Source organism: Trachemys scripta, chromosome 2, assembly GCF_013100865.1.
Source record: "Trachemys scripta elegans isolate TJP31775 chromosome 2, CAS_Tse_1.0, whole genome shotgun sequence".
Classification (NCBI taxonomy): Eukaryota; Metazoa; Chordata; order Testudines; family Emydidae; genus Trachemys; species Trachemys scripta.
Window position 1 is genome coordinate 281898611 of NC_048299.1, and position 26234 is coordinate 281924844.

General features: G+C 57.4%; 1 protein-coding gene across 4 annotated transcripts; it reads right to left on the reverse strand.

The window, feature by feature from the left end:
• Positions 1-995: 995 nt before the first annotated feature.
• On the reverse strand, positions 996-22346 carry PARP10 (poly(ADP-ribose) polymerase family member 10). 4 transcript variants are annotated; one of them, XM_034763802.1, is made up of 11 exons: positions 22271-22346; positions 21610-21776; positions 21139-21384; positions 12472-12705; positions 11222-12090; positions 10533-10745; positions 10113-10227; positions 8470-9510; positions 4234-4379; positions 2360-2534; positions 996-1846 (listed from the first exon to the last, which is right to left on the reverse strand). In XM_034763802.1, the coding sequence occupies exons 2-11, from the start codon at positions 21773-21775 to the stop codon at positions 1536-1538; spliced, it is 3516 nt and encodes a 1171-aa protein (XP_034619693.1). In that variant the 5' UTR covers position 21776; positions 22271-22346; the 3' UTR covers positions 996-1535. The 4 variants fall into 4 exon arrangements, with proteins under 4 accessions (XP_034619693.1, XP_034619695.1, XP_034619692.1 ...); XM_034763804.1 differs by lacking the exon at positions 22271-22346 and adding an exon at positions 22121-22201 and having other exon boundaries at positions 10113-10224; XM_034763801.1 differs by lacking the exon at positions 22271-22346 and adding an exon at positions 22121-22201.
• Positions 22347-26234: the final 3888 nt, after the last annotated feature.

The window sequence follows — 26234 nt, forward strand, 5'->3', positions numbered from 1 at the left end:
ATTGATGGACCTTTGGGCCATGAATTTATCTAGTTCTTTTTTGAACCCTATTATAGTCTTGGTCTTCCCAACATCCTCTGGCAAAAAGAGTTCCACAGACTGACTGTGCGTTGTGTGAAGAAATACTTCCGTTTGTTTTAAACCTGCTGCCCATTAATTTCATTTGGTGACCTCTAGTTCTTGTGTTATGAGAAGTAGAAAAACACTTCCTTATCTACTTTCTCTACACCTCATTCATATGCCCCCCTTAGTCATCTCTTTTCCAAGCTGGAAAGTCCCAATCTTATTAATCTCTCCTTATATGGAAGCTATTCCACACCCCTAATCATTTTTGTTGCCCTTTTCCAATTCATCTTTTTTGAGATGGGGCAACCCCATCTGCACTAGGGATGTAAATATTGGTCTAAAAAGTTAACCGGTCAAACAATTAAAATTATATCATTTAACCAGTTAACCAAGGTGACTCCAGCTGGGTGGCCACCGGGGTTAACAGTTAAGGTCCAATTAACAGTAAGGCTAATGCTTAGCAGTTAAACATTTAACCTTTTTCATCCCTAATCTGCATGCAGTATTCCAGATGTGGGTGGACCATGGATTTTATATAAAAGCAATATATTTTCTGTCTCATCATCTATCCCATTCTTAACGATTCCCAACGTTCTGTTCACTTATATTGACGCTGCTGCACACTGAGTGGATGTTTTCAGAGAACTATCCACAATGACTCCAAGATTTCTTTGCTGAGTGGTAACAGCTAATTTAGACCCCACCATTTTATATGTAGAGTTGGGATGATGTTTTCCAATGTGCATTACTTTGCATTTATCAACACTGAATTTCATCTGCCATTTTGTTGCCCAGTCACCCAGTTTTGTGGGATCCCGCTGTAGCTCTGCGCAGTCTGCTTTAGACTTCAGTATCGTGAGTAATTTTGTATCATCTGCAAATTTTGGCACCTCACTGTTTATCCCTTTTTCCAGATCATTTATGGGGGGTGGGGGGGTGGTCAGCTGTGGGACCGCCCCTGCACAGCCCCACCCCCAGTAAGACTCCAGGCGCTGGCAGCAGTAGGCTCTTATCCCCAAGCAGCGGAGCCAAACAGCGCATAGATGCTCCAAGGAATGACGCCCCTGCCCCCAACCCCCCGGAGCCCAGGGACAGAGGGAGAGACTCAGGCTGCTGTCTCTTTATTCTGGGTCCAGTTTCCAGGGCTCTCGATGACTCGTGGGGTTCAGCTCCTGGTCCCACCCCCCAGACAAGAGCCATGGCACCAGCCCTTGGGCACCATACGCGGGCAATGGGCAGAGGGACTATACAACATCTGGGGGCTCCCTGCCATGCAATGGGGCCTGGGGACCCAGAGCAGCCCAGCTCCACGTGGAGCCGCGTGGCCCTGGCCTCTCCACAGGGCAGAGCTTGGCCGCGGAGCCCAGCGCCAGGCCCCTTCTCCAGGGCAGGGCTGAGAGCCGCAGGCACAGAGGGGCATGAAGGCAGGCTGTGAGCTGGAGCAGGTGACCCAGCGCACGCCCAGCGGCTCAGCGCGGCGCTGGAGGCTTGGACAGCTGGCAGGTGATGAGGTACTGCGGATAGGCCTGCGTGTCATTGAAGATGACGAAGATGGCCGGCTTCTTGGGGTTGTCGACCACACTGTCATAACGCAGCGGGGCCTCGGTCGCCTCCTTCAGGGGCGGCGCTCGCATGTCCCGGCTGCCCGCCGTGTAGTCCCCAGTCAGGGTCTTGGCCACAAAGACGTATTTGTTGCCGTCGGCGCTGCGTGGGGAGTATTGCTCCTGCACTGACAACACGGCATTCACCGCGAAGTAGACCCCGTGCCCGTAGAGTGTGGCTGGAGAGCAGGAGGCAGAGGGCGCAGGGTTAGCACAGCAGGCTCCGGGCTGCAGCACCCACAGCACAGACGCGAGAGGGGGCAGGCGGCCACCTGCACCAGGTCAACCAGGCCCTGGGAGCCAGGACTCCTGGGTTCTGTCTCCGGCTCTGGGAGGGGAGTGGGGGCTGGTGGGTTAGAGCAGGGGGTTGGCAGCTGGGAGTCAGGACTCCTGGGTTCTGTCCCCAGCCCTGGGAGGGGAGTGGAGTTGAGTGGTTAGAGCAGGGGGGCTGGGAGCCAGGACTCCTGGGTTCTGTCCCTGGCTCAGGGAGGGGAGTGGGGTCTAGTGGTTAGAGCAGGGGGGCTGGGAGCCAGGACTCCTGGGTTCTATCCCGAGCTCTGGGAGAAATGTCCAGGGCTGGCGCAGGGAGTGACTTCCAGAAACATCAGTTCACTCCTGTGCATGGAGGGGTCTTGGAGCCCCCGAGTTCCACATGCGCCTGGCCCCTCCCTGTGCTGCTCCCGCCCACTCACCATTCTTGCCGCAGAAGCTGCGGTTGAAGCCGTGCTGGCAGATCTCCCGGCTGGCTTCCTCCGTGGTGCCGTGGAAGAGGAGCCGCTCCACGGCCTCGTGGCCGCACGCCTTCTCCATGCAGGCCTTCTTCAGCTGGTACTGCTTGTACAGCAGCGGGTGGATCAGCTTCTCCACCTGCGTCAGGGACACGGGTCAGCCAGGCCCTGCCAGACCAGCCCCTGTGCCACAGGGAGGGACAGGCGCCCCTAGTGGGCAGTGAGGGGATAACGCACCAGGCGGGGCCCATGGGCTCCCCCAGCATGGCCAGTGGTTCCCGAGGAGTCGGGAGGGGGGGGGGGGGGGGTAGTGGGACAAACTGGGACTGTTCTTAATGTGGGATGTGATCTTTGAATGTTGAGTGGTGAGTGTTGGCCTGGGAAGGCAGGGGAGTGTGGCTAGGATGGTCTGCATGGGGTGGATGGGAGATTGGCCTTGAGGGAGGATACCTGAGCATGTAACATGAGAACCCAGGAACGGGTGAGAAGCCAGGTGACACCTCTACCCAGGAAACTGGACAAAGGCTGGAGGGAGTTGAGGTGGGTCAGGAGCTGGCTGGTAATGGAGGGAGCCCAGACGGGGCTCTGACCCCCCCAACGGGGCTGTGGTGCTCCTGGGACCCCAAGATGGACCAAATTGAGGGGGTCCTGTTGTCTGTGCCTGCAAGACCTGTCTTGGACTGTGTTCCTGTCGTCTAAATAAACCTTCTGCTTTACTGGCTGGCTGACAGTCATGGTGAATCCAAGGAAGCTGGGGGTGCAGGGCCTTGTGTCCCTCCACACCCCGTTGGAAGGGACTCAGGAGGTTTCTAGTCCAACCCCCTGCTCAAAGCAGGACCAATCCCCAACTAAATCATCCCAGCCAGGGCTTTGTCAACCCAGGCCTAAAAACCTCCAAGGAAGGAGACTCCACCACCTCCCTAGGGAACCCATTCCAGTGCTTCACCGCCCTCCTAGTGAAATAGTGTTTCCTAATATCCAATCTAGACCTCCCTCACTGCAACTTGAGACCATTGCTCCTTGTTCTGTCATCTGCCACCACTGAGAACAGCCGAGCTCCATCCTCTTTGGAACCCCCCTTCAGGTAGTTGAAGGCTGCTATCAAATCCCCCCTCATTCTTCTCTTCTGCAGACTAAACAATCCCAGTTCCCTCAGCCTCTACTCATAAGTCATGTGCTCCAGACCCCTAATCATTTTTGTTGCTCTCTGCTGGACTCTTTCCCATTTTTCCACATCCTTCTTGTAGTGTGGGGCCCAAAACTGGACACAGTACTCCAGATGAGGCCTCACCAGTGTACCAGCTCATACCCAGGCTCAGGCGGGCCCTGCCTCAGACTCCCAGAATAGGGGTGAGAGCGGGGAACACCCCTAGAACAGCCAGGGAGTGCTTGGGTACCAGGCAGCCTCACAGGCACTGGCGCAGCCAGCAGGGGGCGCACACAGAACCACGGGGAGCGGGGTCCCAGGCACAGCCAATCCTTTCGGAACGAGGCTGCACCAGCATCAAGTGGCAGGGAGTCCCACAGGGTAATGGTGCTTGCCTGAGAGAGTCCACCTTAGTCGGTCTGGAACCATCCATGCCACAGCCTGCCAGGGGCCTGTGCGAGATGGGCGAACCCCAGCACCCACCCACCTGTCTGGTGACCGGTGGGGACGAGGCTGCGGCAGTGTCCCCTCGATATGCGGGATAAACGTTCTCCCACCCACTCCTTGTGCAACAGTTCCCCTGCTGCACGCTGGGACACGGGCAAACGAAATCCGACAGCCAGCCCTCGGCACAGCCATGGCCCCAGGGGCGGGAAGAGCAATCGGCCCGGCTGTGCTGCCCCCCAGGTACCTTCACAATGCGAATCTTGTTGTGGAAGTCCTCCAGCGTGTCGTAGAACTGGCGCACCGTGTGGCGGAACTCCTCCGAGCCCTGGGCCAGCGGCACCAGCTTCACCTCCTCGCCCAGGTCCACCTCGAGGCCCTTCTCTTCCGTGGCTGGGGAGAGGGGGGCGGGGACAGGACGTCACCCAGCAGGTGGATACCAGACCCACCCCCCTGCACAGCATTGGGTCAGTGCCCCCCACCCTGCAGCACAGCGCCCCCTAGCGATGCACTGGGATCAGCACTGACTGGGGGAGAGCACCCCCTACTGAGCCCCCACCCCACTGCCTGCAGGACAGCGCCCCCTAGCGATGCACTGGGACATTGGGATCAGCACTGATGGGGGCGGGGGGAGAGCGCCCCCTACTGAGCTCCTGCAGCACAGCACCCCTGGCACCACATTGGGGTAACGAGGCCAGCACTGACTGAGGGGAGAGTGCCCATCCCGAGCCCCCACCCCACTGCCTGCAGCACAGCGCCCCCTAGCGATGCACTGGGGTCACGCACAGAGTGCAGAAGGGACCATTACAATCTAGCCCAGGGTTCTCAGCCTTTTCAGGGTGGCGATCCCTTCGTCAGAGGGACAAAGGGCCACCCCCCTCACCCTTACATTTACAAAGAAGAAAAAAGTCTTGGAGACACCAAATAAACTCCAGAGGTTTCTGCACACACGAGGCCAGCAAGGCTGATAGAGGCGGCATGGCCACAAATGGGCAGAGTGTGCAGATTGCGCTCAGGGATGGAACACAAGCATTGACGGGTCTGGGCTGTTCAGAGAGAGGAGAGGAAGGCCGAGGGGATGGAGTAGCGTTGTACAGCAACAGAGCTGTAAAGAAAGACGAAATGACAGTGTGGACAAAACTGAGGCTGTTTGCGTCCAAATCACTTGGGGGCGGGGAGAAATTGTAAGAGAGGTTCTGTGGGGACAGCGTTAGGGACCTGCTATAGACCCACAGGATATGGACAGATCTCGTTAATATCATCAGAGAGAAACACGCTTGGGAATTGTCTCACGGTTGGGGACTAACTCCCCAGATATAAACTGGAGAATAAATGCTAGTAACACAAACAAAAGGAAGTATTTTGTCACACAACGCACAGTCAACCTGTGGAACTCTCTGCCAGGGGATTTGGTGAAGGCCAAAATATAACTGGATTCAAAGAAGAACTGGGTAAGTTCCTGGAGGATGGGTCCATCGATGGCTATTGGCCAGGATGGGCAGAGATAGAAACCCAGCTCTGGGTGTCCCTAAACCTCTGACAAGTTGGGACTGGATGACAGGGGATGGATCACTCAACAATTGCCCTGTTCTGATCATTCCCCCTGAAGCACCTCGCCCTGGCCTCTGGGCTAGATGGACCATGAGTCTGATCCAGTCTGGCCGTTATGTTCTTAACACTGGGAGGTCCCACTTATTCCTGGATGTTATCGAGGACAGATTTCTACATCAAATTGTCACTGAACCAACAAGAGGTGATGCAATTTTGCCTTCCGTTTTGGTAAGTAGCGAGGGTACCAGAGAAGAGCTGGTCATAGAAAAGGAACCTCGGATCCAGTGCTCATGTGCTGATGATCTTTCCATTTAATTTAAACCGAATCAAAACCAGGCCATCAGCTCTGGGTTTTGATTTCCGAAAGACAGACTGTGGGAAACGAAGGGAGTTCGTTAGCCAAGTCGGCTGGACTGAAGAGCCCAAGGAAATAAATGCAGCGGCCGCTTGGAATTTCTTCTGATCACTCTACAAAACCGTCTGCAACTGGCATCCCCAGTAAGGGGAAGAAGTTTGTAGGGAAGGGCTCCAGGCCCACCTCACCCGGTTGTTAGGAGTCAGCAGAGAGTCTCTGGGGAGTGGAAAAGCAAAGAACGGCACATTGGGGGGGCTGGGAGGAGTGGGGATAAAGGGAGGGCTGCTGGAAGTCGAGCGGAATTAACTCTTGCCAAGGACATTAACACACGATGAGGGTTTTTCAGTCCCATCAATAAAAAAGGAATAAGGAAGGATGAGGCTGGGGCACCCTGCGGTGGGGCTGGGAAGGAGATTAAAGACACTCTAGGTATGGCCCAGTCCGGACGGTAACAGGGACCGTGCCCATGAGGCTGGATGGCGGCACAAAAGGAAATTCCGACAGCTGAGGTGGAAGAAAATCTTCCAGGTTTAATGCGCTCAGCTCCGGGGCACTGGGTCATTGCTGGCCCAGAGTGCGGAAAGAACGGGCACAGGAGGCTGCGAGTCCGGGCGCAAGGCTTGGTAAGAAATCCAGCTCTGGGGGTGGAGAACAGCTGAGGCCGTGCAGGTATTTAAGAAAGGGAAGAGAAGCGACCCAGGCAATTCCAGAGCCGTTAGTCTGACCGTGGGGGCACACCAGGCCGTAGAACGACGGGGGAGGAAAGCAGAATGAAATTCCTGCAGGCCGGTGGTACAGGGGCCGTAACACAGCAGGGTTTACCAAGGCAGCCCGGGCCAGACTCACCTGTTTGTTATTTTCTCAAAGAAGGGCGTTGTTCAGAGGGGAATACGGCAGACGGGATGCATGGGGATTTGAGAGCAGCCTTTGGCACAGGAAAGTGAGTTAAATTCGGGAAGCTGGGGGTCAGGAGGGCTGTGCTGCAAGATGAACTATTGCCCCGCAGGGAGGTGACATGGGGAGTTTCTCGAGGATTGGCCTGGGGCCCACTCTCATCAGGAGCAGGAGCGTGTGAACGAAATGGGCCGATGGGAAGCTGGGAGGCCTGGCCAATCTGGGGGACCAGGGGGAGACGGGAAGAGTTTCCAGGAAGATCCGGAGTGACAGGAATGGGATGAAATTCAACAGTACGAAGTGCAGGGCCGGCATTTAGGGTCCAGTGATAAGAATTTCTGCTCCAGACCAGGGGCTCGTCAGCTGGCCGTGACGGAGCAGAGACCTGGGCTGGGGGCTGAGCACAGCGTGCCTACGAGCCCCAGCAGAACGGGCTGGGGAACAGGGACGTGCAGGCCAGGGATGTAGCAGGCAAGGCACTTCCAGCCGAGAGACCGAGCGACAGTGCTGCTGCCAGTGAGCGAGGCCCGGGGGCACTGCACAGTTCTGGACCCCAGGCTCGGGAACGGTGCTGGACCAGGGGCAGAGAGGAGCCATGTGGATTAGTGGGGGCATGGAGGGCCGGTCTGATGGGAGCAGACGGTGGCTTGTCTGGCCAGACATTGCTCTGTGTAAATATAGCAGGGAAAAGTTAATCAGGGCAAAGAGCTGGTGAAGCTAACGGACAACGCTGGCACAAGAGCAAGAGTGGGGAGAAACAGGCCAGGAACAAATCCGGCCAGAAATTAGAAGGTTTCTGAGCATTCGAGGGGGGAGATTCTGGAGCAGCCTCCCAGCGAGAGCTGTGGGGCAAACAGCTGAGAGTCTCCAGAGTCTCCGGAGAGCTGGTGGTTGTGCTGGTAGGGGGAGGGGCTCACTCCAGTTTGTCTCATGTTCCTCAGGGGGTCACCTGCAGGGCTCACGACAGGTTCCCTTCCCCAAGATAGTCTGGGTTTTATCAGCTCCGTCCACCGAAGCATCAGGGTGGCCCCGGCTGGAGCCGGGACATTGGACGGGATGGGCCAGGGCTCTGAGCAGCCTGCAGGCTCTTGGCTGGCTGGTTCTAGCTCACGTGCTCAGGGGCTGACTGACCGCTTGTATGGGCTCAGACTGGCAGAGACCTGGGGGGTTTTGCCTTCCCCTGCAGCGTGTGGTCCCTTGCCAGGATTACCTGGGGGTCTCTCACCTTGTCTAAGGGGGGAGGGATAGCTCAGTGGTTTGAACATTGGCCTGCTAAACCCAGGGTTGTGAGTTCAATCCTTGAGGGGGCCACTTGCGGATCTGGGGCAAAATCAGTACTTGGTCCTGCTAGTGAAGGCAGGGGGCTGGACTCTATGACCTGTCAAGGTCCCTTTCAGTTCTAGGAGATGGGATGGGATGGGATATTAATTTCCCCTGCTCTCAGTGTTCGCTGCCCGTGGCACACGCCAGCCGGGTCTCCCGTGGGCTGGGAGTCTCTGCTCTCATTCCGGGTGCGGGGCTAGCACAGGAGCTCAGACTGGACAACCTGCCTGGAACCTTGACTCCACCCCACCCCACCCGGACCCACCAGCTGCCAAGCCCAGCTGTCGTGCAGGCAGCCAGGAGAACTACCCAAGGTGGCCCCCCCCCAGGGCCGGAGGCAGCGGGGCTGGGAGCACACACCTGCAGGGCGGCCGTTCTCCGGGGCCGGGGGCTCAGTGCGCGAGATGGCCAGGGTGCAGGCGCCACCGATGTCGTACTCCTCCATGCGCTCAAAGTCTATGGTGAAGGGCCTGCCGTCAAAGAGCACATCCAGCCGCTTCTGCTGCTGGCGCCAGGCCTGCTCCAGCAGGGCGCTGGCCTCCAAGGAGTAGGGGGCGGCGGTGCCGGGGGGCTCCCAGCGCACCCAGCGCGCGGCTGGCTCCCCAAGCGGGCGCTGGGCCTGCAGCAGGCGGGCGAGGAGCCGGGTGAGGTCGCGGGCGGCGTGGGCCGTGTAGTCGGCAAAGCCGTGCACGGTGGCTGTGGCGTCCTGCAGGGAGATGCGCACAGCGTGCTGGCGCTGCAGCTGGGCCAGGTACCCGCGGCAGCGCGAGGGCAGGGCCCGCAGAGCCTCGCTCACCACCTTCTCCTGGCACTGCTGGGCCCGCAGCGCCTGCTCCAGCTGCCCCGGCAGCGCGCTGACGTCCTGCTCGTAGGCCGAGTAGATGGTGAGCTGGGCGGAGCCGGCCACACACAGCGCCTCCTCCAGCGACTCCACCAGGGCGGCCTGCAGGCTGCGGTCAGCCGCGGGCTCTGCCGGGGCCTGGTGCTGCTCCTGCTCGTAGGAGCGCAGGGACAGCTCCGTGGCGCGCTGCAGCTCCTCCTCCTCCCAGTGCTGGCTGTCCATGGACCGCTGGATGGCCAGCAGCAGCTGCGCCTCCTCCTCCATGCTGCACTCCAACTGGAAGGTGGCCTTGGAGCACTTGGTGGCGGAGGGCAGCTCCTCCTCCTCCTCGTCGCCGTCTGCCGGGCCCCTCCGCTCCCCGTCATGGCCTGCAGGCACCGCCTCCGCCTCCTCCTGCCCCGCGGCAGTGCCAGGCTCTCCCACAGTGTACAGATCCTCCTCCTCCTCCTCAGGGCTGGTCGCTGCCGAGTCCGGGGCCTCCCCGGCAGCCGGGGCGGCCAGCTGGGCAGCCCCCGCCACGTCTCCGGGCTCCAGGGAGGCCAGCAGGCCTTTGATCTCCTCTGCAGGGCAACAGCAGGTCAGACAGGCCGTGCCCGACTCTCGGGGCAGCCCCAGTGCTGGGGGAGGGGAGGACAGACAGGGCCTAGCCACTGCCCTGGGGCCCGTCCTGCACAGTAAGCAGGTGGAAGATATACCAGGGCGGACAGGTGGGGGAGTCTGAGTGGCAACTCCTCCTGCAGCGGCCGGTACCCCAGGGCACGGCCAGGCTGCCCCCTGCCCCAGCAGTGGGGCCAGAGCCGGGTTCCGTATTGCGGGGTGGGCCGGGGCACAGGCTGCCTGGCCCGGAGAAGTGCCGACAAGCTGCCAGGCGCCACGGCAGTGCCGAGCTCACGCGGCAAGCGCAGGGGAATGGTGCAGCCACTCTGGCCTTGAGCATTCCCCTAAGGGGGGCTGGGGCTGCAGGATCGGGCCCCTGAACAGTGCTACCCCACACCCCAGCCCAGCCCCATAGAGCCAGGAAGTTCTGGACCTTTACCCAGGGCTCCAGCAGGGGGAGGGAGGGCCGGCCGCCTGCCCCCTGCCTGGGTTCTAGCCCCTGTCCACTCCCTCAGGCACAGGACAGGGCCCACTGGGGGTCCGAGTCCTGCAGGAGCAGCCCTACCTATGTTGGTGGTGCACCAGTCAGTGGTGTCGCCGTCGGGCGGCTCCAGCTGTGTGGGCAGCGAATCTCGGCGGCAGCTCAGAGGAACGGGCTCCTCGGGCAGCTCTAGGTCCTGCTGAGACAGGCAGGCAGGACAGACGTCAGCCAAGGACCCGGCTCCCTGCCAGCACCCAACAGCCTCTGCCCGGGCCAGCCCCCCTTTGGCTCTCTACCCACCCTCATCTGACTGCCCCCCCACGCCTGCCTGCAGGCTCCCCTAGAGACCTGTGTCACCCCACAGCTGCACACCCCTCTCCAGACCCAGTGTCCAGCTCACCCACCTGCCGGTGGCTGCCCGCCCCATCCCAATGGGCCAGCACTGAGCCTGGCAGACAGGCTGGAGGAGCGGCTGTGCTCACGTGCCCCGAGCTGCGGCCGTACCTGTGCGTACGGGGGGCTCCAGTGGACCTGCTCCAGCCCAATCACGCACCGGAAGCGGCTCTCCAGCTCCCGGAGGATGCCCTGGCCTCGCTTGTCCAGCAGGAAGCGAGCGATGCCGGGGTGCCACAGGGTCACCGGCTGGCAGCTGATGGTGCCCAGCAGGCTCTGCAGGAACTCTGCCGCTGCCCGGCACGCGCCCGCTTCCCCACTCAGCTGCAAGACAAGAGATGGCGTGAGGCACCGGCAGACTCGGCACCCAGGGGGCTGGGACAGGTGCAGCGCCAGCCCCCCCCCTCCACCCCCGCGGGACATGGGGGGAGGAGGAACGACATGGGACCTTGGGGGACGGGACGGGACACACGTACAACGCCAGCTCCCCCCGTGGGGTGCTCGGGGGGGGGGGGGGGAATATGCCCGGGGGCAGTTAATGAAGCTGACTGCAATCTCCACCCCCTCAATCCAGCAGGGTGCAGACCACAGCTCCCAGAATGCAGTGCTGTCGTGAACCATGTGACCTGCCTGCACTGGCTGCTGGGACTTGTAGTCCCCGCAGGCTGCATTGCCCTAAACAAGCCCCACGGGGCAGGGGGGCAGGAGCCCGCAGGCTGCCCAGAAACGGCCGTGGGGGCCCAAGGCCATCCCGCCCCACCCCCCATGCCCAGCCCTGCATGCCGGCACCGGCTGCTCACCCTGAAGCCGGTGACGTCGGTGCCCTCCAGCGGCAGGAGCGTGACCTCGGCGATGCCGGCCAGCAGCTCCTGGTAGTAGAGCTGCAGGTAGCGCAGCATCCCCGGCTCCATGGACACCAGGCTCTCATCCAGGGCGGCATCCTGCAGGAAGCCCTGCAGCTTCTCCCGGTTCTCCTGCTCCAGGCCGCGCAGCGTCAGGGCCTGCAGGTGCTCGCCGCCGGGGGCCAGGCACACGGTGCAGCAGCGCAGCGAGGCCTGGAGCTGCTCCCAGCGCGGCGACCCCAGGGCGTGCAGGTGCTGCGCCGACACCGCCAGGCAGAAGGGGCTCAGGGCCGCGCTCAGCGAGGAGACGGCCTGGCGGGTGGCCACGGGGCTCAGCGCCGTCACGCTCAGCGCGCTCCCGCTGGGTGCGTAGTGGGCCGGCAAGCCCTGGCTGGCCAGCAGCCGCTCCACCTCCTCCCGCACGTCGCCGCGCTGCAGGAAGCGGAGGGTCTGGGCCGGGAGTGGCAGGAGGTCCTGGGCCATCCCCTGCAGGGTGTCCAGGAGCCGCTCCTGCAGCTGCTGCCGCCGGGCTGCGTCCCCGCCCGAGATCCAGGCCCCGTTCTCCTCCAGCCGCAGCGTCAGCTCCGGGAAGGCAGCCTGCAGCTCCGGCAGGGCCCCGCTGGACTCCAGCAGCTGCCGCTTCGCTGTGTCCTCAAGGCTCACGCAGATGGCCTGGGGCCCGCCATCCACTGCTGCCGCCTCCCCTGGGGGTGCCTCGGCTCCCTCCTCCGGGGGGCAGTCAGGGGGCTCCAGGAAGTCGTAGTATGGGGAGAGGTCCAGGTCGCTCTCCTGGAGCCTGTGGGGCTTCTCCAGCACCCGCTGCACAGCTGCAGGGCAGTGACACAGGCACATGGGTTTAAGAGCTGCCCGGGAAGACAGACGCACCCAGACCACGCAGGGAGGGGTGCCGTGCCCACTGCCCCAGCAACCTCAGCCAGACCTGGCTCTGCTCCCTGCCCCCGCCCCGGAGGGGGGCTCCGGACCATGTGCTGGGGCCAGCAGCAGCGGTCTCCTGCCTCTCTGCCTGCAGCCCTGAAGGGTCTGTGTGAGCTGGGCCACGCACCAGTGCCAGGCTGGAGGCACCCGCCTGCATTCACAGCAGACCCCCCCCTCCACGCCTCACTTGGTCCAGCCTCCAGGAGCCCCCCAACCCCGGAGCCCCAGCAGACAGTTGAGCGTTGATCCCACCCCGCCCCAGCCCCACTCACCTGCCCGGTCCTGGAAGGAGATGACGGCCGCCCTGCCCCCTGCCAGCACCCTCACGGCCTGCACGCTGCCCCCACCGCTCCGCTTGTTCTCAAAGTAGAGCTCCAGCAGGTCCTTGCTCAGCCCGGCGCCCCGGCTCTGCACCAGCACACTGTCTGTCTGCTGCACCCACTCCATGGACAGCGGCCCCCCGTCCAGCGGCCGCCGGCGCACACGCTCCTCCACGCCCAGGAGCTCTGCCAAGGCAAAGAGCAGTGAGCCTGCCACCGCCAGCCCAGCCAGCCAAGGGCAGAGGGAAAGAGACACCCCCACATCACAGACTTGGCAAGGGCAGAGTGGGGAGAGAGCCCCCTCAGGGCTCCCAGGGGGATCTGCTGTGGGAGGGCTGTGGGGTGGCAGCTGCAGACTCTAGGTCACCCCACTTACTTTCTGAGATCAGGAACGCTGGGTCAGGATGGCTGAGCCTGGCCACAAGCAGAGCAGAGGTGCTGCAGGCTCTCAGTTCTGCCGGCCGCTTCCCAGGAGCTGTGAGCACCGGGCGCTCCCGAGCCAGGAGGGACCGAGCCACCCAGCGCCTGGAGAGGGCAGGCTCCAGCCAGCAGCGGGTGCCCATCCCAGGCTTCCCCAGAGCGGCCGAGGGAGCACAGCGGCAGAGACTAGCCCTCTCCCCAGCCTGCTCAGACGAGACACGCAGGAGCCAACAGCGCCGGGAAGGGGTCGCTCCCGTCACCTGTTTAGTTTCTAAGCCATTTGCCTGGGGCGGGTGAACAGAGGAACAGGCAGAGAGGGTCAGAGCCAAGGTCCAGCTCGCCTGGGCCCCTGGCTCTGAAGCGGCAGCCCCAGGTGCTGCAGAAGAAGGTGCAAGGACGCCACAGGTGCAGAGGGGAGACAAGCTGCCCCCCTCGTTAGGGATCAGCCTACGGGCTAGCAGACAGTGATGGGCTTAAACCCCCGGGCCAGACGCTGAACCTCCCCTCCAGTATGAACTGTCCCAAGTGGGGATCCTGCTTATCCATGGACTTGGACCATCCTTCCTGAGCTTGCCGGGTTTGGGCAGGTCACGCCACCGCCCTGCTCACCCCCGGTTCGCAGAGCCGGCTGGAAACCCAAATCTCCTTCCTCGGGAACTCCCACAAGAGTCAGAATGGCCCAAAGCTGGAGCTTTCCGGGGAGCAGGAGCACCCCCTTTTGCTTCGGAACAAGTCAAAAGGACATTTCCATTGGGCGTTTTCTACATATTTCGGAGGCTCCCTGCGCTGCCTGGCTCCGGGCAGGTCAGTGGCCAGCCGCCCCACAGCGAGGAAGCCCGGGCTTCTGAGGAGAGGGGGAGAAGCAGAGCTGGGAACCATTTTCCAACAGAAAACAATTTTGTGGAAAGTGAATTTTCCAATGGAAAATCATTGACTGAAAACTCCTGACCAGGTCCAATAAAACATATTAAAAACCTAAGAACCTGAATGTAAGAACAGTCAGACCGGGTCAGACCAATGGTCCATCTAGCCCAGTATCCTGTCTGCCGACAGTGGCCAGTGCCAGGTGCCCCAGAGGGAATGAACAGAACAGGGAATCATCAAGTGATCCATCTCCTGTCGCCCATTCCCAGCTCCTGGCAAACAGAGGCTAGGGACACCCTCCCTGTCCATCCTGGCTAATAGCTAAGGTCTTACCAAATTCATAGCCGTGAAACATGCATCACGGACTGTGAAATCTGGTCTTCCCCATGAAATCAGGTCTTTTTTGTACTTTTACCCTGTACTATACAGATTTCAAGGGGGGAAACCAGCGTTTATCAAACTGGGAGTCCCAACCCAAAAGAGAATCATAGGGGGGTCACGAGGTTATTGTAGGGGGGTTGCGATATTGCCACCCTTACTTCTACGCTGCTGCCTTCAGAGGTGAGCAGCCGTAGAGCGGCAGCTGCTGGCTGGGCACCCAGTTCTGAAGGCAGTGCCCTGCCAGCAGCAGCGCAGAAGGGTGGCAACACCATACCACGTCACCCTTACTTCTGCGCTGCTGCCTTCAGAGGTGGGAGTTCAGAGAGCGGCAAAGCTGCTGCTGGCCAAGGGCCCAGCTCTGAAGGCAGCAGCGCAGAAGTACGGGTGGCAATACCATACCGTGCCTTACTTCTACGCTGCTGCTGGCAGTGACGCTGCCTTCAGAGCTGGGCTTCCGGCCAGCAGCTGCCGCTTTCCCACTGCCTAACTCTGAAAGCAGTTCCACTGTCAGCAGCAGCGCAGAAGCAAAGGTGGCAATATCGCGACCTCCTTGTGACCCCTCCACAAGCCCCTTTTGGGTCGGGACCCCTACAGTGACAACACAGTGACATTTCAGATTGAAATAGCTGAAATCATGAAATTTGCTATTTTGAAAATTCTATGACCGTGAAATTGACCAAAATAGTCATCGATGGACCTATTCTCCATGAACTTATCTAGTTCTTTTTTGAACCCTGTTATAGTCTTGGCCTTCACAACATCCTCTGGCAAAGAGTTCCACAGGTTGACTGTGTGTTATGTGAAGAAATACTTCCTTTTGTTTGTTTTAAACCTGCTGCTCATTAATTTCATTTGGTGACCCCTAGTTCTTGTATTATGAGGAGTAAATAACACTTCCTTATTTACTTTCTCCACACCAGTCATGATTTTATAGACCTCAATCATATCCCCCCTTAGTCATCTCTTTTCCAAGCTGGAAAATCCCAGTCTTTTTATTCTCTCCACATAAGGAAGCTGTACCATACCCAATAGTTTTAGTTGCCCTTGTCTGTACTTTTTCCAATTCCGATATATCTTTCTTGAGATGGGGCGACCACATCTGTATGCAGTATTCAAGATGTGGGCGTGCCATGGATTTATATAGAAGCAACAGGATATTTTCTGTCTTATTATCTATTTCTTTCTTAATGATTCCCAACATTCTGTTCGCTTTTTTGACTGCCGCTGCACATTGAGTGGATGTTTTCAGAGAACTATCCACAATGACTCCAAGATCTCTTTCCTGAGTGGTAACAGCTAATTTAGACCCCACCATTTTATATGTATAGTTGGGATGATGTTTTCCAACGTGCATTACTTTGCATTTATCAACATTGAATTTCATCTGCCATTTTGTTGCCCAGTCACCCAGTTTTGTGAGATTCCCTTGTAACTCTTTGCAGTCAGCTTTGGACTTAACTAGCGTGAGTAGTTTTGTATCATCTGAAAATGTTGCCACCTGTTTACCCCTTTTTCCAGATCATTTATGAATATGTTGAATAGCACTGGGCCCAGTACAGACCCCTGGGGGACACCACTGTTTACCTCTCTCCATTCTGAAAACTGACCATTTATTCCTACCCTTTGTTTCCTGTCTTTTAACCAGTTACCAATCCATGAGAGGACCTTCCCTCTTATCCCATGACAGCTTACTTTGCTTAAGAGCCTTTGGTGAGGGACCTTGTCAAAGGCTTTCTGAAAATCTAAATACATTATATCCACTGGACCCTCCTTGTCCACATGCTTGTTGACCCCCTCAAAGAATTCTAGAATTCTAATAGATTGGTGAGGCGTGATTTCCCTTTACAAAAACCATGCATCAGGAATTACCAGCCTGTAATTGGTGGGATCGCCTCTGGAGGCTTTTTAAAAAATTGGCATCACATTAGCTATTCATTAATTGTTCACTCTATTAATGTAACTTCATAAGTAAAGTTTTATGAATGAAACAACAACTGGCTAATTGACCATTAAGATGCTTGTTAAGCACAGCATTCAGCCTGCTGCCCTTGTAAGTTTCACTTTCAATCTAATTGCTGCTTAAATCACTGAAACTTGCACTGTTTCAACATTGTAGCTTCTGCTCACTGTTTGCCATTCATTATACTTGTCTCCGTTGTAGCTTCTGCTCACTCCGTCATTCCTTACACTTGTCTATATTGTAACAAACTCCATTTTAAAACGCTCACTCCATTTTGTAAAACCTTGCTGCAACCTTCATTTTTGCAAAACCCTGCTGTAATCTTATTAGTTTAGTTTAGATGTGTGAATGAGGTATGTATGGATGATGAAATCAACCTCCAGCCCCAGCCTATCCTGATAAAACAGAGTTCAAACACCAACAGCTGAAGATGCAGACAAGAGCCCTGACAAAGTGAGAAGAGTCCACCCTAAAAAGAAAACAACAAAGGTACAATAGAAGGAAGATCAAAGCCAGGTCCAAGGCTGAAAGTCACGTCTGCAATTAACGGGTGACTAATCACACCGAACCCAGAGGCAGCGTGACACAGCAAGACCTATAGACTCTGGATTCAAACTAAAGCCTACAAAAAGGCTGGGTGAGATGGGAGACTTTGGAGGAGGGTAACAATCTGCTGCCAACATGAGAGGGCAGACCCAGCCCTTCCTTGTGCCCGGCTTTCCTGGCCAGTTACCGCCACAAGCTACGAACCCAAGCTGCGAAATCGAGCCACGGACTCAAGCTACGTTCAGGACTGGTAACTGTACAGCAGCTGCAGAACAGTGTGTGTGTGTGTTAGTTATTGGTCATAAATCAAATTGTGGTATCATAATAAATGTGGCATCTTTGTCTTGCCCCCTAAAACGATCCTGTGTAGTTTTGTCTGCATAACATTATTGGTGGAGAATGCAGTTTGGGGAGCAAGCAGAAAATCCACGATTATTATAAAAACTGGTGTGCACACCGCCAGCTTTCGTGAGCCTGGCACTAGAGGAAAAAGATTGGAAACTTTCAATTGATTAACCACATAACCTCTGAAGGAAATAGGAGTTTATTTGCTCTTCCAGGAGTTAAAAAGTGAAGTTGCTCTTCTAGGAGTTAGGGGGTTATAGTGATTGATATTTATCAATTTGGTTTTGTGGTTGGTTGTTGCTCACAATTGTTGAAAAAAAATGTTTAAGAAAACACAGTCTAAAGATATCCTTAAAAAACAACAACAAAAAATATTGCCTTTTGTACAAGAACCCACACCTTTTGAACAAATCTTGCAAACATTCGGACACAGCCCTTGGTCTAATCAAGTTTTAGCTGATGTCCATACAATTTCAAACCTAGAAGACAAATTGGCTCGGTACTTACTGATATATAAACCCTCAACCCCAATGGAAAAAAACAAAACAAAAAAAGTAGCCGCAGTTCGGCTTCTATGGAAAACCTGCAATGAGGTATTCCTTCAATTGGCTAAATGTAAAAATGAAAACAAAAAACTGCACCAAGATTTACAAGCCTCTGCTGCAGAAGCAGAGAAATGGAAATGTCTGTCCATTAGTACCCAAACCCAGTTCAATGCCCCTAAGGATGGGTACAGAGAATTAAAACACCACTCTCAAACCTTACAGCAGCAGTAACATCAGGAGAAGGAACATTTGAGACCCCAAAAGGGGCACACTTTTGGGACTGCTCTGGAGATTGGGAAGGGGATATTTGGGTAGATTCCTCCTCCCAGGACCAAAATGCCATTGCAACAGTAACAACAACAACAAAAACCAGACACAACCACAAGAAAGGGCGGTGGAAGTGAAACAGTAACAACAGTGCCTGCTTCTGCCTCAAACCTCCAGGCCATGGCAAAGTGGCTGGGGATTTTAAAATGAATTTTTTTTCCTAGATGAAGTGTTAATGCCCTTTTACTGGAAAAAAGGGAGAATTTACACTCACAAGAAATGCACCATTTAATGAACATTTGTGCAGCCCCAAGTACTGGACACATTGTGGCAAAAACCGAGCAGGGTCTGCCGTGGTGGGAGCACTGTGCTGATTTGTTTCTAAGCTTCTATCTTTCAGCCTCTGAACGGAAACATCAGGAGAGCTGGTACCAGCTGAAGAGTTACAGAAATACTATGGTTATAGTTGTGACGTTATTGACATGATCTGGGACCATATAGAACATGGTTGCAACCAAAGTCCTGTAGTGAGACCAAATCTTATATAAAGGGGGTCAAATGAGGTGTCTAAGACAAGGTTATGGTTTGCTGGTTATAATTATGCTGTCTATGTGTGTGTATCAATTTTGTAGTTGAAGTTATGAATATTGGCTCTAGACTGTCTGTATTTCAAACTTATGCTATGCTTCTACTAAAGTCTAGGTATACCACATCCACCGCTTCTCCCTTATCCACAAGACTTGTTAGCCTATCAAAGAAAGCTATCAGATTGGTTTGACATGATTTGTTCTTCACAAATCCATGCTGGCTATTCCCTATCACCTTACCACCTTCCAAGTGTTGGCAGATGATTTCCTTAATTACTTGCTCCATTATCTTCCCTGGCACAGAAGTTAAACTAACTGGTCTGTAGTTTCCTGGGTTGTTTTTATTTCCCTTTTTATAGATGGGCACTATATTTGCCCTTTTCCAGTCTTCTGGAATCTCTCCCGTCTCCCATGACTTTCCAAAGATAATAGCTAGAGGCTCAGATACCTCCTCTATTAGCTCCTTGAGTATTCTAGGATGCATTCCATCAGGCCCTGGTGACTTGCAGGCATCTAACTTTTCTAAGTGATTTTTAACTTGATCTTTTTTTATTTTATCTGCTAAACCTACCCCCTTCCCATTAGCATTCACTAGGGCCTTGGCTACACTGGCGCTGTACAGAGCTGCAACTTGCTGCGCTCAGGGGTTTGAAAATGCCCCCCCCCCCGAGCGCAGCGCTGTAAACCGCCAGTGTAATCAGCGCCTGCAGCACTGCACACTCGCTCGCAGCCCTGCAAGCTATTCCCCTCGGAGAGGTGGCGGCGCAACTACACTCGTGCTTCACAGTGCTGCCGCGGCAGCGCTGTTAATCCCCAAGTGTAGCCAAGGCCTATGTTAGGTATTCCTTCAGACTTCTGGGTGAAGACCGAAACAAAGAAGTCATTAAGCATCTCCGCCATTTCCAAGTTTCCTGTTACTGTTTCTCCCTCTTCACTAAGCAGTGGGCCTACCCTGTCTTTGGTCTTCCTCTTGCTTCTAATGTATTGATAAAAAGTCTTCTTGTTTCCTTTTATTCCCGTAGCTAGTTTGAGCTCATTTTGTGCCTTTGCCTTTCTAATCTTGCCCCTGCATTCCTGTGTTGTTTGCCTATATTCATCCTTTGTAATCTGTCCTAGTTTCCATTTTTTATATGACTCCTTTTTATTTTTTAGATCGTGCAAGATCTTGTGGTTATGCCAAGGTGGTCTTTTGCCACATTTTCTATCTTTCCTACCCAGCGGAATAGCTTGCTTTTGGGCCCTTAATAGCCTCCCTTTGAAAAACAGCCAACTCTCCTCGGTTGTTTTTCCCCTCAGTCTTGATTCCCATGGGACCTTACCTATCAGCTCTCTGAGCTTACCAAAATCTGCCTTCCTGAAATCCATTGTCTGTGTTTTGCTGTTCTCCCTTCTACCCTTCCTTAGAACTGTGAACTCTATGATTTCATGATCACTTTCACCCAAGCTGCCTTCCACTTTCAAATTCCCAACCAGTTCCGCCCTATCCTCCAGTCATTTGGTACAGAAGCGGATTTAAATGATAGGTAACATACCACAGTTGTTAGTTCTGCAATTTCACATTTGAGTTCCTTCAGAACCCTGGGTGATACCATCTGGTCCTGGTGACTTATTACTGTTTAGTTTATCAATTTGTTCCAAAACCTCCTCTAATGACACCTCAATCTAGGACAGTTCCCCAGATTTGTCACCTAAAAAGAATGTCTCAGGTGTGATAATCTCCCTCAGCCCTGAAAACTATTGCAAAGAATTTTATAGACCTCAATCATATCCCCCAACTAAGGAGGATAGGTTCATCAATGGCTATTAGCAGGAATGGTGTCCCTAAACCTCTGTTTGTCAGAGGCTGGGAGTGGGCAGCAGGGATGGATCACTTGATAATTCCCTGTTCTGTTCACTCCCTTTGCCGATAGCAGCCAATACCAGGTGCTTCAGACAATATATTGGGCTGGATGAACCTTTAGTCTGACCCAGTATGGCTGTTCTTATGAATTCATTTAGTTTCTCTGCAATGTCCTTATCCCCCATGAGTGCTCCTTTAGCATCTCGATTGGCCGGTGGCCCCATTGGTTGTTTGGCAGGTTTCCTGCTTCTAACATTCTTAACATTTTTGCTGTTACTTTTTGAGTCTTTGGCTAGCAGTTCCTCAAATACTTTTTTGGCCTTCCTAATTGTATTTTTACATTTCATTTGCTAGAGTTTATGCTCCTTTCTATTTTCCCCAATAGGATTAAACTTCCACGTTTTAAAGGATGCCTTTTTGCCTCTCACTGCTTCTTTTACTTTGTTGTTTAGCCCTTTTTTGGTTCCCTATGTTTTTTAATTTGGGGTCTAGATTTAAGTTAAGCCTCTATTATGGTGCCTTTAACAAGTTTCCATGCAGCTTGCAGGGATTTCACTTTTGGTGCTGTACCTTTTAATTTCTGTTTAACTAACCTCCTCGTTTTTGTGTAGTCCCCCTTTCTGAACTTAAATGCTACTGTGGTGGGCAGCTGTGGTGTCCCCCCTGCTCACCCTAGGGATATTACATTTTATGATGTTATGAACCTTAAGGCTCTACACCTTTAACTGCTCTCCAAACTGGCCCCTCGAGCCTCCCCCACACTTGCTGCCTCCTGTACACCCCAAGAAATGACATGTGGCCTTGAGGCAGGCTCCTCTGGCCACCCCCTTCCCCTGACAGCCCCAGCTGGGGGCCAGCTCCTACCTGAGTCACCGAGCGGCTCTGGCAGCTGCACCAGGGCCTGGTCCCCGGCTGGGCTGCGGTGGATGGTGTATCGCCGGCTCTCACAGTTCAGCACATACTCCACATAGAGCTCCAGGAGGTTGCAGTCGGTTTGGGGGTTCAGGCCCCGGAGAAGCACCTTCCCATAATCCCGTGGGGCAGCTGGTCGAACTGCCAGCCCAGTGTCCTGCAGGGTGTGGTTGGGCTTGGCAAGGACCCTCTGTGCATCTGGGAGGGAGAGAAGGACACCGTGAGCCCCCTGCCCTGCACAGCAAAGAGGGGCTGCCCCATTCCACCCCCCAGCAGCTCTGCTCCCCCAGAGCACCCCCCGGCACTGCCCCGCCAGCTCGGGCCAGGACAGGGAGCTGCCCACCCCCCAGCTGCAGTGTGGGTGCCCGCAGCCAGGGCGAGGGGGGCTACGCCCCCAGACCCGCACTCGTGTCCCACACTCACCCTCAGGGCTCTCGAAGGTCAGGATGGCGCGACTGCCCTGGCGCCGGCAGTCCAGCACGGGGCCGCCCCCCGAGCGGCGCCTGTTCTCGAAGTACAGCACCAGCAGCTCCTCCTCCATGTCCAGGGGGACCCCCAGCACCTCCAGCGCCCGCACCGCCTCCGCCATCCTGCAAGGGCACCGCCGCTCAGCCGGGGCAGGGCTGTGCCCAGCGCCCCCACCCAGACAGGGGGCCAGCCCCACACCCCTCAATGCGGGGGGCAGAGACAAGGGAGCCCCCAGCCTGCCCCCAAATGGGGGCGGGGCGTCCCCCCCGAGGGGCCAGGGTGCCCCCCACAGCCACGGCCCGCCCCCCCGACAGGCGGCCGCGGCCCGCCCCCCAGCTCCGGACCCGCCCCCAGCTCCGGCCCGCCCCCCAGACAGGGGCCAGGGCAGCCTCTCACCGCCCCCGGCCCAGGACTCCCGGGGCCCCCCCAACTCGCTGCCCCCCCGTGCCGGGCCCCCGCCGCTGACCCGGGCTAGGACCCAGCCAAGCGAGAACCGAAAGTGAAACTAGTCGGAGGACGCTCCGCAACCCCTCCAGCCCCGCCCCCTAACCCCACGGCCCCGCCCCCGTCCCTTGGCCCCGCCCCCAACTCCTGCCCGACCCCCCCCCGGCGGCACCTGGCAGTGGCGGGGCCGCGAGCGCGGCTCGAGCCAAGACGTCACGTCAAGTCGGGGCGGGCCGCTCCCAGCGCGCACTGCCGGGGGGCGGGGCTCCGGGAGAGCTCAGCGCTGGGGGCGGGGCTGCGGGAGAGCTCAGAGCTGGGGGCGGGGCTCCGGGAGAGCTGGGGGCGGGGCTCCAGGCCGGGGGCGGGGCTCCAGGAGAGCTCAAAGCTGGGGGCNAGAGCTGGGGGCGGGGCTGCAGGCCGGGGGGCGGGGCTCCGGGAGAGTGTTTGCAGACAGTCTCTGGTTCGTCACCCCAGTCGTGGGGAGCTGTGGGTCCGTCATAAAACTGTTAACTCTTCACACCCTATAGCTTCCCTAGCCCCTTCCCCTGCCCCCCAGCTCTGCAGGCAGCACGGGGTGCGGGTGGGGGAGCTCCACAGGTGGGTACGGAGTTGTTGAGAGGCACAGGGGCTGCTGGGAGGTGCTGGAGGGGCACAGGGGGTCCTGGGGATATGGGGAGCTCTGCAGGTGGGAATGTTGGGGAACCCAGGGAGGTGGAGAGCTCTGCCAGGGGGTATAGGGGTACTGGAGGGCATGGGGCACTGGGGTGTAATGGGATGTAGGGAGCTCTGCTGGGGGTATGGGGCGCTGGGGGGTACAGGATGGGGGAAGCTCTGCAGGTGGGTACAGGGGTGTCACGGACTCACAGATCGTGCCCACTCTTGGCCCCGTGCGGTCCGTGGGGGGTGCCCCTCTTAGTGAGATAGCCCTTCTCAGGGTCCCCTCTCTCCCAGGGATCAGGCCCCTCATCTCCTGGAGCCGCACCTCTCTGAGCCTCAACACGTTTGTCTCTGCCGTGGGCCCCCTCAGGGAGTCCACTCGCTTTGGACCCCTGGGGCCTCCACCCCCGAAGGGGTTGATGCCACCCTGTTCTCTAGACCGGAGTGACTCCCAGCCAGCATAAAACAGGAGGATTTATTGAGAGTTGAACACAGCACAGGAAACTCTCAGGGCCTCAGGCCTGGCTTCCCTCACCCCAGCACATCCCAGTCTCCCTGCATCCAGGGGGGCTCTGCCTGCTCCCCCTCTCCAGCCCAGAGCCCCCCTGCTTCCCAGCTGGGCATCTGAGATCCCCGGCCCCAAGCCCCCCTCTGTCCATTGTCTTCTCTCCAGGTAAACAGGGTTGTAAACCGGGGCCTCCTCTCCTCGCTTCTGTCCTCTGGCTGGAACCGGCTGGTTAGGTCACTGGGTCCTCACTCTGCAGCCCATTGTCCGCCCACTGGCCAGAACCGGCTGCAACTCCTGAGCGGGGTCTCTGGGTCGTCAGGTCACCAGTCGCTGGGGTGTCCCTCCTCCAGGCCATTGGCTGGGGTCCCACGTTCCCTCTCCGGTCCTCTGCAAAACACACCCCCTCTCCCCTCACCTTGTTAAACCAGTAATACCCAGGGAAACTGAGTCCCACCCCCTCTGCATGCAAACCACTGAAACTCCACAGAAAACAAGAGAACCCCCCCACTTCGTCACAAGCTCCCACTCCCCCATTCATTGAGATGCGGGGCGGGGGGATGACTGACAGAGCCCGCCTAGTCCGCTGGGCTCTGGGTGGGTGCTCTGGGCCATGTGATGCAGGAGCTTGGGCTGGGCCCCAAGAGCCCCTCATGACATGAGCCCCAAGTCCCTGCCATGAGTTGCTGAAGGCTTTGCTCCCCTGCTGCCCACCGTGACCCGCCCGTCCTTGCAGGGTGCTGGGCCATTTTGAGAAGCCGCTGTTCCTGGAGCTCTGTAAGCACATGATCTTCCAGCAGTTCCTACAGGGCGAGTACGTCTTCCGGCCCAGCCAGCCCGACACCAGCATCTACGTGGTGCAGGATGGCAAGCTGGAGCTCTTCCTGACCCAGCAGGTGAGCGGGCATGTCCCAGCCCACCCTGCCATGTCCTATCTGCCCAGCAGCCACCAGCAACCCCTCCTGCCCCAAGCCAGCTGGGGAGGCTGGTTGTGGCCCCAGTGCTCTGCACCCCTTGGCTGGGTGGTCCCCTGCACCTGGGGACACCTTGGGGCAGAGGGGCATACAGGTCGCAATGGCTGAGGCCAGCTGCCAAGCAGCCCTGCCCTTCGGGATCACCGTGGCTGTAGGCTCCCCTGGGGCTGCCTCCCTTCCAGGGAGGGGCTCATGAAGCAGGCCTCCACAGAGCCTGGCGCCAAGTGAGTTCTGGTGGCAGGGATGGCGAGGGTGGGTGATGGGGGCCCCTAAGGAGGGTGTTGCTGTGTTGCAGGATGGGAAGGAGACCCTGGTGAAGGAGGTGTTCCCCGGGGACAGCGTGCACAGCCTGCTCAGCATTCTTGACGTCATCACGGTACCAGCCCTGCCCCTCCACCTCCTGCTGGCCCTGGCCCTGAGCCTCTCCAACGCCCCAAACCCCTCATCCCCAGCCCCAGCCCTCATCCACTCTAATCCTCTGTCCCAGCCCTGAGCCCCCTCCTGCATCATGAACCCCTCATCCTCAGCCCCACAGCCCTCATCCCTGCACCCCCTCCTATCCCCAAACTTCCTCCCAGAGCCTGCACCCCCTCCCCCTTCCCACACACCCCCTCCTATCCCCAAACTCCCTCCCAGAGCCTGCACTCCCTCCCACTTTCAAACTTCCTCCCAGAGCCTGCAGCCCTCACCCCCTTCTGCACACCGACCCCCTGCCCCAGCCCGGAGCCTGCACCCAGCACCCAAACTCCATCCCAGAGCCTGCACCCCAGACCCCCTCCCCCACCCCCACTCCATCCCAGATCCTTAGGCAGGTGGGGGGAGGATACTAAAGGGCGGCACTCCGGCTGCTATTGGGGTGGCACGTCTGGGTGTTCAGCGGCAAGTTGGCGGCAAGTCCCTCTTGGAGCGAAGGACCTGCCACCGAATTGCCGCTGAAGAGTGGAGCGACGCGATTGCGTTGCCGCGGCTTTTTTTTTTTTTTGCCGCTTGGGGCAGCAGAAAACCTGGAGCCAGCCCTGGTTGGATAAGGGGTGGGGGCAGTCAAGGGACAGGGAGCAGGGTGGGTTGGATGGGGGTGGGATCCCAGGGGGGTGGTTAGGAGTGGGGGGGTCTCTGGAGGGGGCAGTCAGGGAGCAGAGGGGGTTGGATGGGGCATGGGAGTCCCAAGGTCTGTCACGGGTGGGGGATGGATAGGGGTCAGGGCAGTCAGGGGACGGGGAGCAAGGAGGGTCCTGGGGGGGCAGTTAGGGTGGGGGGGTCTCTGGAGGGGGTGGTCAGGGGACAAGGAACTGGGGGGGTTGGATTAGTCGGGAGTTCTGGTGGGGGGCTGTCAGGGGACAGGGAGTGGCGTGGGAGTCCCGGAGGCCTGTCTGGGGGCAGGGGTGTGGATAAGGGTCAGGGCAGTCAGGGGACAGGTAGGGGGTAGGGTCCTAGGGGGCAGTCAGGGGAGGCTTAGACAGGGGGCGAGGTCCTGGGGGGCAGTTGGGGCAGGGGTCCCAGGAGGAGGTAGTCAGGGGACAAGGAGCAGGGTGGGTTGGAGGTTCTGAGGGGGGCAGTCAGGGGGCGGGAAGTAGGAGGGAGTGGATGGGGGCAGAACGGGCGCGGGACTCCCTGGGTGCACACCCTAACGAAATGTGCTGTGCATGCCTATGCTTATACTATGCTGCTGGGCCCTGATTGGCTGCTCCTTTCATCCCCTTTCTGATTACACAGCCACTCTAGGCAGCTTGAAGGACCCTCTCTGCTGCCCTTTTCTGGGGCAGGGAGTGGCAGGGCCACAAGTCCTCCAGCACAGGGCCTCGGCGGGTCCGGTACACCCCGTCTGGGGACATTATACACTAGTTACAAATGAAGGAGTTTGTTGTTTGGTGAATTAAGAACAGGAAAATGTCAACATTTACCTACATTTGTTTCATTGTGTTAATAAAAATAATAAAACACATGATTAAAGTTGTGTGTTTTGCGTGTTACGCAGCAAAATTCATATGAAGACACTGCTC

What these genes read in the sequence shown, in the direction of transcription:
- PARP10 (XM_034763802.1), bottom strand. Translation starts at nt 21,775, where the DNA reads ATGGCGGAGGCGGTGCGGGCGCTGGAGGTGCTGGGGGTCCCCCTGGAC. An exon ending in GACCTTCGAGAGCCCTGAGG is followed by an intron (nt 21,385 to 21,609) that starts GTGAGTGTGGGA and finishes TCTCCCTCCCAG; the next exon opens with ATGCACAGAGGGTCCTTGCC. An exon ending in CTGGTGCACCACCAACATAG is followed by an intron (nt 9,511 to 10,112) that starts GTAGGGCTGCTC and finishes GTTGCCCTGCAG; the next exon opens with AGGAGATCAAAGGCCTGCTG.